Source organism: Pundamilia nyererei, unplaced genomic scaffold, assembly GCF_000239375.1.
Source record: "Pundamilia nyererei isolate P.nyererei 1_Seehausen unplaced genomic scaffold, PunNye1.0 scaffold00346, whole genome shotgun sequence".
Classification (NCBI taxonomy): Eukaryota; Metazoa; Chordata; class Actinopteri; order Cichliformes; family Cichlidae; genus Pundamilia; species Pundamilia nyererei.
In genome coordinates, this window is record NW_005187747.1 from 400,457 (window position 1) to 411,385 (window position 10,929).

General features: G+C 47.4%; 1 protein-coding gene across 1 annotated transcript in view; it reads right to left on the minus strand.

Annotated features, from left to right (window-relative positions):
- The window catches only part of lama5 (laminin, alpha 5), a 54,692-nt gene that overhangs the window by 13,620 nt on the left and 30,143 nt on the right, over positions 1-10,929 (minus strand). The window contains exons 46-63 of the mRNA XM_013915669.1: positions 10,421-10,561; positions 10,193-10,344; positions 9,998-10,108; positions 9,499-9,610; positions 9,240-9,413; positions 7,777-7,973; positions 7,578-7,697; positions 6,790-6,944; positions 6,591-6,720; positions 6,403-6,505; positions 6,208-6,321; positions 5,914-6,096; positions 4,893-5,035; positions 3,701-3,880; positions 3,416-3,555; positions 3,160-3,304; positions 2,813-2,946; positions 337-496 (exon numbers count right to left, since the gene is read on the minus strand). Coding sequence (XP_013771123.1) covers positions 337-496; positions 2,813-2,946; positions 3,160-3,304; positions 3,416-3,555; positions 3,701-3,880; positions 4,893-5,035; positions 5,914-6,096; positions 6,208-6,321; positions 6,403-6,505; positions 6,591-6,720; positions 6,790-6,944; positions 7,578-7,697; positions 7,777-7,973; positions 9,240-9,413; positions 9,499-9,610; positions 9,998-10,108; positions 10,193-10,344; positions 10,421-10,561 — 2,594 coding nt within the window. The remainder of the gene's footprint in view (positions 1-336; positions 497-2,812; positions 2,947-3,159; positions 3,305-3,415; positions 3,556-3,700; positions 3,881-4,892; positions 5,036-5,913; positions 6,097-6,207; positions 6,322-6,402; positions 6,506-6,590; positions 6,721-6,789; positions 6,945-7,577; positions 7,698-7,776; positions 7,974-9,239; positions 9,414-9,498; positions 9,611-9,997; positions 10,109-10,192; positions 10,345-10,420; positions 10,562-10,929) is intronic.

The window sequence follows — 10,929 nt, forward strand, 5'->3', positions numbered from 1 at the left end:
GCTCGCACACAAGAATTTCACTCGCATGTGCTGTGCCAGTGTGCCTGCACATGCGATGTGACAATAAAAGTGATTTGATTTGATTTGATTTGATACAGGAGGAACACTGTCATGTCATTGTAGGTACAATGACGATAAACCCATTCTATTCTATTCTATTCTGTGTTACGGCCTTCAGCATTTTTGCTATGAACTGTAGGGGATTGTGTGTAAAGAGCACCCACTGCTGTGAATAAGGAAGTGCAACTAGCATCTTCTTTCATTATAATAGGGGCGGGGCTTACAAGGACAGGTGAGCAGCCCTCTGAGGGTCTGTGAGCGTATAAGCAGCGTTACCTCATTCTGCATCATCAGCAGGATCCCGTTCTGTGACTGCAGTTTGATTTCCTGTTGCACGAAGTAACCTTTTCCTGACTGAGAAAAATTAAACTTTGCATAGCCGGTCCCATCAAAGTACGCTCCATCACTGACATAGGGCTCAGAGGTGGTTCTTGTCCTGTTTGTTAAACACACACACATATTTAAGAGACAAAGTTAGGAGTTGAAACACACCAGAGTATCTCAGAAAATAACAAAATGATGAAAACTTTCTTTTTTTGTAAAGTCATCATTTAATAAGTGATGAACGTTCATCCACTCGTCTGTGAGCCAAGGGCGTAGATTTGGCATGGACGGAAGGGACATGTCCCCACCAATATCCAGCGATTATTGAATTGTCCCCACCAATAATTTGATCTCTTCGAGTAAAGAAAAACAAGAAAAAAAACGATCTGTCAGCGTTCACCCAGCAGAGCAGAAAGAGTTAAATTACGTCCTCTACTGGAGTCCTACATCATGTGACAATTATGGCCAATGTGATTGGCTGAGCCTTTCAGGGAGCTCTGTTTAGTTTCAGCAGCGGTAAACCTGCGCTGTGAGGAGGACGGCAGCAAAGAGGAAGAAGCTGGATGTAAGAAAGTGTTTTTCAAAGAAACCTGTCAGTCACTTAAAGCCAAGCTCACTCATAAAATGTGTCACAATAACGTTCCAGGCTGTGCCAGGCTTTGGCCCACATCAGTCTGAAACTGTACGTAACCATGAACGTGTTTGGGAAACTACCTGCACAGCAGGCAGCACTGTTGGTTCTCTCAGTCTCAGAGCAGCGTTTCTCATTTTGATTGAAGCTGTCAGAGAAAACGGAGCCTCGAGCAGCCCGGATATTAGTTTACAGAGGCTGTTAGAATTATATGTCTAACGTTAACATGTTGCTGACACGATAATTTCATCCTAATGGCTCTGACGTATTCATAGGGTTAATGTTTGAGACAAAATGTCATGAGGTCGTCATGATTTTGCAAATATTCCACCTTGTAGTGCAGTTTGCACAGTTTAAAAATGCACTCAGCCTACAAACATTACTGACGAGTCAAGATCTGCACAAAGTGACAGAAACACTGAAGCAGCTCCACATTTTATCCTTATTGTCATGTTTGTCCTGTTTGTCAGGTGAAGAACCAACACAAAGCTCAGAGCAATGGTGACACAAGGTCACAGGTGAAATGATGACTTGTTGGTTCATGACTGTATTTGAAGCACATGTGTGACTGCATGTATGTGGAGTGTCTCACTGTTATTCATCAGCTGACAGGCAGCTCTGCCATGTTGTAGCTCAGAGGTGAAGAGGCGAGCTCACAGGTGACTGACTGATGGTTTGGTGCTATAGATTAACTAGTATTTATTATCATGACAGTTGTCAGGCTGCTGATGTAAATTGTTTCATTAGTGTATATTTGACAAAGAATCTGAATTGACACGTCTCACTTTTATATGGCACGAATCAATGTGTTATTTTATCAGGTGGCAATATATCCTAGTGCAGTCAGAGGGGAGGAGCCAGGGCCAAAGGTGAGGCACATCACGCACAGAATAATTATTTAATCTGAGGATAAAACGCAGGTACTGAGGCTGAAAGAAGCTTCAGTGGTCTCAGAAGACTAAAAACAGGGCTAAGGTCCACAATGACTCAAATGGGATTAAACAATGCTGCTGTGTGTCCACCAGGACAGGCTGGACAGTATAGATGTAAAACCAACATGCCAGCAGTTTATCTCAGTTAACGAGAGGAGCAGGCCTGTGTTTGGCTGCTTCACATAGTGGATGTTGAGTTGTTGTGTGGGACACCAGTAGTATTAATGTCAGTTGCTGTAACAGTAGCTCATGCTTAGAATAAAAAAATCCCAGCTCACTGATCTGATTGGGCAGTAGTGCCTAAACTGTTGCATAATGTTGCTGAGAGATCTTTGACTCTGTGGTCATCTTAGACGAGTAGTTTTATGGACAAAACCCAGCAGGTCACTCAGTGTTGCCTTAGTGCTGATGTGTCAGAGATGTTGGTGTAACTGAAGTAATGCTGTTAAGTCCTTAAAGTCATATTCTTTTATTGTTCTTTTATTTGAAGCTATTTTTATTTTTGTATGATACCTGATTTATATGGATTATGGCTGAAGTAAACTAAAGCCTGAAATACTTAGTCATTTGTTTAATAATTCAACTATGAATTGTGATTTTAAACGGTTTAAAAGCACGTAGAATAGCACATGTAGGCAAGTATATTTCTCCTCTTTTTATTAAGAAGCAAAAACAAAAAGGAAAAACAAAGAAACAGGGCAGGGTTCGGTGGTTGAATCATCCGTCCCCACCAACGCCAAAACCAAATCCACGCCCTTGCTGTGAGCGTCAGTGTTCAGCTATAAGCTTAAATTCAACAGAAAGAACACAAACGTTTGCATTTACACAATGATACTGAAATGAGATGCAGGAACAGCAGACGGACCTGGCACACGGTATGTCCACCGTGGTGTTGAGATTGAAGACGTCCACAAAGCTGTAGAGACTGATCACCTCCTCGTTCAGATAGTCCAGCTCAATGCAGCCCTTAAAGTTGGGCAGGGCGAGCACTTCAGGTGGCTAAAGACAAAAACACCAGAGAAAGTGGAAGCTCTTCATTATTCCTGTGGTCGAGGCACTAATGTGTAAACATCAACGAGCCTGCGTACCAACACAGGCGTTCTCAGTTATTCTCACTCTGGCACCTGCTCAGTTTTATTGTACTGACTAAAATAAGCATAACATGCAGAAACGCTCTGTAACTGGTGGGTTTACAGCTCTTCCAGTACGTACTGTGAAAGTATTCGGATATCCTCCCACATAGAAGACGGTGTCATTGGCCGAGAGTTTGAGGAGCCCCTGATCTCCTTCAGCCTTCTCAGAGTATTTGCTGGTTGAGGTGTCCACAGATACGGACATCAGACCGTGCTGCAGCATCCTACGCGCACCAACACCGGAGCAGATCAATGCTACAACTCCTGCACACAGCTAGCATAAACATTCATGTTTAATCGAATGACACCGTGTTGTGTTACATCGTGCGCTTCACCTCTCCAGGGAGACGGTGCTGAATCTTCCTTTGGACTGGATGTCGTTTTTCATCTTCACAGCTGCAGTTTCTCCTCCAACGTTAAAGTACCAGTGCAGCCGTTTCCCCACCAACGCCATGCCCAGGAACTCCTGACCCGGCTGCAAACCACAAACACAGATTTAAAATACACGACACCTCCGATGTTCACGAGTCCTAAATTTGTCCCAGTTAATAAAGACACACCCCGACGAGGACTGACAGACTTGACGAGCGACATGAAGTCCAATCTGTCCTCACACTTACGTTCTTGTTGCCGAGGTAAAACACAAACTGACTGTTGGAAGCATCCTGTCGCCGCGTCCGCACTGCGTCCGGCAGCTTGATGTGGAGCTTCATGGATGTGTAAGCAGCCAGGTCAGCCAGGTTAGGCGGCGTACGCACCTGAACGCCTGATCTCCCATTGAACTTCATGGATACGCTCACCTGGATGGGGAAGGAGGAAAAGAACTCGTAATGGACGTCAGGACAGGTCCGCTCCCCTCTCAGTATAAATGGAATCCGTCTCCACCTTCAGGTTTCTGGGAACCCACATCTCCACTGATCTCACCTGGACCCACAACGCCATCGCCCTGGTAACGAAGGTCGAGCAGCGGCTGCACTTCCTCCGTGTCCCGCTGCTGGCCTTCTCCCACTCCTCAGTCTCCCACACCTCCAGACTCACTAACAGCTTCCTCCCCCACAGCCAATCAGACTGTTAACAAACACTGGCCCCGCCCCCACACCCCACCCCTACACACCGACCTCACCAATCTGAGCCATGGTCTGAGTAACCCTTATCCCTCAGCCCACTCACACTCGGTCCTTTCCACTGCCTCCGATCACTTTGCCAGTATTTTGTTCTCCAATGTGTCTGTGTATGATTTTGTGTATATTTCTCTGTTGTCTATGATTTATATTTTATTAGGACCCACAATTTAGCTGTACATGTACAATGACGATAAAAGACTATTAGAATGACGTAATTTCCTTAGGGATTAATAAAGTAATCTGATTGTGATAAGGACCTCTGATGGAAACACCTAGCACTGACCTCCAGGACTAAAAAATCAAACCTACAGTTCCTCTGACGTCCAGCAGAGGCAGCAGTGAGTCATTCCCATGTCAAAATTTTACATTCGAAATAAACATGTTTACAGCCTCATGCACAAACTGTTTGGCCTCTATAGACAGGTGGGTGCTGACACAGGTGGCTGTAGCTGCTAGCTGTCGGCTAGGCTAAACTGGACCTCTGGACCGTGTTGTTGGAGTCTTTAGGAGCATGTTTAATGACATCATGTGACCAATAACACGGCTGCTGTGAGGTCACTGCACTAACACAGCGCCCAACTCAGCACTATGAGCAGGTATCTGTGATAACCAAGCTAGCTAGCAATAGCATCCAAATATGGCCACATATTTGGCTCTGTCCATCTTTTTATACAGTCTGTGGGTGTACCTTGTTGGCAGTATTGCGCGCCTGCTCTATGAGCTGTCGGATGCGGTTGATGTTCTCGGAGATGTTTGGCATCTGAACAGAGTAATTCTGCAGGTCGCCCAGCCTCTTCAAGAGTTCAGGAATAGCTTCACCCAGCCTGTGCACTGCAGACAGACAGACAGACATTTACAGCTCATGTCTCACCAGCGCCCCCTACGTGAGTGTTCAGGTAACATCCAGGCCTTTTTACCTGGTTGGAACACCTTTCAAAGGCAAACAAAATTAATGTCTGACACTCAATTAAAAAAATTACAATCTGAGATGTGCAGCTCAAACAGAACCACGGCCTAACCTTTGGTGGGCTCAGCCACCTGATGAATGATTAGAGACGAGTTTCATTTGTGGTTCCTGAATATTAGATGTCTGTCATTAGTCGCAGTTTTCAGTTTGACATGCTTTTATTTTGGTGGAGCTCATAAATAACCCCCAAACAGTTGTGGCAGGTGGCAACTTTGAACTGTTCCTGTAATTTGGTGTTATATACATAAAATCAAATTAAATAATTCATCATTTCTTTCAAACTGCTCATTTCTTCCTAAAGTCCTGAAATTCAAAGACATTCAGGTGAGTCGTGCTCTGGACAGTTCAGACGTTTGTGGAATTCGTCCGTCTTATTATTTTATATAATGTTAGTTCTTCGTTTGATTGTTTGAGTGTATGTTGGGTCTTCGTTGGTTCAGTCCCGAATTTTTCTTAGCTTTTCATATGCTCAAACATTATCTCTGTGTTTGGTTGCTTCCTGTTTTATTTTGAAAGACTCATGCTTTGTATTTGGATCTACTTCCTTTTGCCATTTGTATTTACTGTCTCTGGCTCGCTCCAGCTGTTTGGAATCTCTGTGATCAGTCGGATTTTGGATCGATTGTTTTGATTTATCAGGATTTAATCTCACTCTGACCTCAGTTTCTGCGTCTGCCTGTGCTCGGGTCTGAAATCTTTCGACCATCCCCACAGCGCATGGCAGCGAGCGTTTATCACTCACCGGTGTTGTTGGCGTCCATCAGGGCGGTGTTGATGTCCTCGCTCGTGGCGTTGGCGTCTCCGTAAGTGTGCTGCCATTCATCCAGCTTCTCTTTGATAGGACGCAGGGTGTCGTTGATGCCGGTGGCCGTCCTGTTTGCCTTAGCCGCTGTTTGCTTGGCTTCGTTGACCTGTGCACTGATGTCTGAGCAGCACAGAAGAAGAAGATGACAGGAAGCCGTGAGCGGTGAGGAGTCACGTGGGAAACCTTAAATACCCAAATTGTGTAAGCGCAACGTGTTTTAAACAGTCGTACTTTTGGTGGCGTTGAGGTTGCTCTGGAGCGCCTCCAGGTCCTCGGTCAGTTGAACCTGTTTGGTTTTGGCGTCCTGGAGCCGGCGCTGAGCATCTTCCAGTCGTGGCCTCAGAGCTGCAGCAGAAAAACGAAGGTGATGCAAACTGAAGATGAAAGGGTTCCTTTATGAATCTCTGCAATCCAAACTGGGCTTACTGGTGTTCAGGTCATCATTCAGCTTCTCCACTTCATCCTTCAGATCCATGCTGTGGTTCTTCAGAGACTCTGCCTTCTGACCGAGGTTCTGGCCCTTCACGCTCTGAAAACAAGACCAACACACTTTCAGTTTCGGTTTTTAAAGTCACCTGAAAGGACAAACTTGTGATTTTGTTTTGTTTTTTTACCTCTAATGTGCTGTTGGTAGCCTCGCTGGCCATCTTGGCGGCCTCCTCGGCCTGCTCGATGCTGACGACGATCTTGTTGTACGACTGCGTTACGTCTATGAATCCGTCCTTCTTTGTTTCTGCGATCAAACTGCAGACAGACGCACACAGCTTTTGGTTTGGTTTCAATAAGCACAAGAACTAAATGTCGTACACCTACCTGGACAGGTTCATGGCCAGGGCGCCGAGCAGCTCAGCGTGCTTCTCCGCCTTCTCCACCAGCGGGATTTTAGAGTTAGTCTGAGACAAATTCTGAACCTTTTGGGCCAGCAGCATCCGGGCGCCATCCAACTGAGCTGCAAGGTGCTCGTACTCCTGAGGGAGAGAAAGAGCTGAAGGGGACGTAGCCTGGTCAAGGGGAGGTAAAGACCTAAAGAAGAAAGTTTTTGATCTTCAACAAGAATTCTGATTCTGAGCCTGCCAGAGCAACGAAACAGTCCGAGCTCCAGCCTCAGATCTGTGAGCTGTAACCAGCCATGGTTCACCATTAGCAGGTGTTAGCATGTGTTAGCACTGTTAGCAGGTGTTAGCATTGTTAGCAGGTGTTAGCACCTGTTAGCAGGTGTTAGCAGGTGTTAGCACCTGTTAGCAGGTGTTAGCACTGTTAGCAGGTGTTAGCAGGTGTTAGCACTGTTAGCAGGTGTTAGCATGTGTTAGCACTGTTAGCAGGTGTTAGCACTGTTGGCAGGTGTTAGCACTGTTAGTAGGTGTTAGCACTGTTAGTAGGTGTTAGCAGGTGTTAGCACTGTTAGCAGGTGTTAGTACTGTTAGCATGTGTTAGCACTGTTAGCAGGTGTTAGCACTGTTAGTAGTTAGGACGTAGGACGTAGATTCCGGCAGACTGAGAACACTTTGAGGGCTGAATCACGGCTTTGCTGAAGATGAAGCGGCCCCTGTAAATCTGTGACGCATGCACACACAGACAAGTTTAATGTGTGACATTCAAACCTCTTTGGAGTTCTGCACCATGGACCACACGTCGTTGTTGACTTGATGAAGGTGATCTGCAGACACGTTCAGCTGTTTTCTCACCTCGGTTGACTTCATCTGCAGGTCCACCACCCTCCTCTGACAGACAGACAGACAGCGGTTAGTCATCACTTGGTGTTCTCCACGTTCTCCATGTTCCTTCCTCTGCTGCTCTTACGTTGTGGTCGTCCAGGCTTTTCTCGTTGGCGTTGTTGATCTCGGCAGCTCTCGCCGTGTTATTCACGGCCTCATTCAGGGCGTCTCGGAGGTCCATCGTGTCAGCGTGGAAGCGGGAGAGACGGTCACTGATGGATCGAGTTAGGTTGTCGTTTTCCTCGTGACGGTCCACCAGCAGCCTGCTGACCCGATCCAACACTACGAGAACACAAGACACAGACGGGCGTCCTGTCAGCTCAAACACAAACCTGCTCATTAGCTTTTAAACGCTAAAGTGACATCAGCAGCGAGTCAGAGACATTTAATAAAACCATCAAACATCCAGATGTTACAGCAGATACTTCATCCCTCGTTCTCAGGCAGGTGTGAGCTGGTTCACAGGTCCGACGAGCTGCTGGAAGTTTAACTCGTCGTCTGTGACCCTGATCTAATGTTCATGTCTTCTCAGAGCGCGTCTGGTTCCTCCTGACACTGTCGAATGTTTCATCCCGTTCTGCGAGTTCTGCTTCATGCAGAGTTTGGGTCTGTTCGGTCTCTTCCTGTGTTAATGTCCTGGTTCTGTATTAGTTCTCTTGTTTATAGGGCTGCACGATTTTGCATAAAATGAGAATCACGATTTTTTGGCTTAGAATTGAGATCACGATTCTCTCACTGTTTTCTTTTCCAGTATAAATATTTATTGCACTTATTAACTGCACATCAACTTCGTAACAGTTGAGACTGAACATAAAAACAATAAATAAACATAAAACAACAAATGTCTCACGTTTTGTTGTTGCAGCAAAATGCTGCACTGCTTGAAATTCCGTCTCCACCGTTGCTCGACGCTGCGTGTACAGAGCAGGTAGTGCAACAATAGAAAAATAGTTGCGGGACGGCACTGTGTAGCGTTTGTCTAGGGTGCTGATCATTTTCCTAAATCCCTCGTTTTGCACAGTGTTGATGGAGCCATATCTTTGGTCAGGTGATAAGTGATAGCCTCCGTGATGTCTTTGTGCCTGCGGGAGTTCGACGGGTATAGGGAAGCGCTGTATAAGGTTCCCGTTATTGGTGTTTGGGTGGTTGACCGGGACAGATTTTCTCCTGTCACTTTCTCGTCATCCCTGACGTGCTCTCCGTTGTTTTTCCTGCTAATGTTATAGCATCACACGGCATAGCTTCTGTATCACGTGGTATAAGGCTCCGCCCTTGACATGTGTTGAGCAGGAAGAGTGAGCGCTTGTTTTCATGCAGATTACGTCCCGGATCAAAATGCAGTACAATCGCCATCGTCGTCTTTTTTTTTAATCGTTGTCATTTGGAAATGAGATCGCACATAAGTATGAATCGAGATCGCGATTTTCTAACGATTAATCGTGCAGCCCTACTTTCTTGTTTTACTTTGAAGGTCGTCTCTCTCGTCAGATCGGTCTGTGGGTTAGACTGAGCGTGCTCATCACAGCTCATTAAAATGAATAAACTTACGTTTCTCAGCCTCTGCCTTCTCGTTGTCGGCCATCTTCTTCTGACCCGTGCAGCTCCTGTGCCTCATCTCCCTCAGCATGGCCTGCACCTCCCTCATCTTCCTCTCCCTCTCCTCGCCATCCTCCTCTGCCTCCGTCTCGTTTAGCGAAGAACTGTTCGACCTCAGCAGAAGTTCTGTGGACACACAAGCACAAGGGTCCAAGCATCGCTCTGCCTCCTGTCAGGTCTTCAGATTTGAAACTCGGTTCTCGCGCCGTACCGTTTATATTGGCGCTCACGTTCCTGAGGAGGGACAACACATCCTCGGCCCGCCGGTACGTTCTGTTTGTGCCACTGTGCAGCTCGCCGACCCGGCTGGTCATCGCCGACGTCTGGAAAAAAAGACAGCTGTCAGATTTTATGTGTGTTAATGACGCACGTGTGATACAAACCTGTGTGCTCTTCTTCCTGCTGCCTGTAAAACGTCGACAGACAGTTTGAACAAACGGAAACCGAACTGGCGTGGAGGAATCGTCGCCGTGAGTCTGGGATGTTAGCGTTAGCCTACGGCCCGGTGACAGGTCTGCATCACGAAGTCAGGTTTTTCCGATCACCCGTGAATGCACCACCGGAGACACAGCAGACCCCGCCCTCCTTGCTGCCCTGGCTCAGGATTAAAGCTCAGAGAAGAGCGGGCCTTTACAGGAGGCGCTCCCAAAGTGTGGATCTGGACCATCGGAACAATCGTGTGTGTGTGTGTGTGTGTGTGCGCTCCTCACTTTGTTCTGCAGCTCGTCGATGTCCTCACTGATGGTGCTGATTTCTGCCTCCAGCATGTCGGTGCGACTCAGGCTGTCTTGCAGTGTGTTGTTGTAGTCCTCAATGGTCCGCTGAATCATGGGAAAGTGAGTTTGATTAGTGCCCCTGCAGTACGGTGCTCGCAGCCTCAGGTGTGTGCTTGTGCGTGAACTCACAGCGGCGTCCTCCATGGACTTGTCGAGGCTTTGCAGCTGAGCCCGGGCCACGGAGCTGGCGTTCAGGCTCCTCAGCCGAGCCGACGCCGACAGGAAGTCGTCGTCGAGCCTCTCCAGATCCTCCAGCAGCACGACAACACAGCTGTCGCACACTGAGAGAAAAACGCACACGCTGAGCTTCACCGGATTACAAACGCTGCAAAGAGCCTCTGAGTGTGTGAGACTCACGCTCGCAGTGGATGCCGTGCCGGTCCTCCGTCGGGACGCTGTACCTCTGCAAACAGACGTCACACTGTCGGCCCGTCATCCCGTCGGGACAGCGACACTCTCCTGTACGCGGGTCGCAGTGTCCTCCTCTGCAGTCACACTCTGCAGGTGAGGGAGGGGCTTCAGGTTAAACACACCAACATGCAGCGCAGTGACTGATCAGGCCGCTGCAGCTGCCTCACACTGACAGACATCATCTGTTATTGGTCAGATGATGTCATTAAAGGCCGTCAGAGCCTTTAATGACATCATCTGACCAATAACATGGTGGCATGGTGTTAGCAGGTATCTGTGTGTGTGTCACGCAGTAGATGTTCCTGTGCTAATCTACCTGAGCTCTTGCTTTCTAACAGTCACATGCACAGGGAGGCTTCAGAGAGCAGCTTGGGGTCAGTATCACGCCCAAGGATATTTGGCAACCAGACTGGAGCAGGCGGGGATCGGACCGCCAACCTTCCCGCCAACCTTCC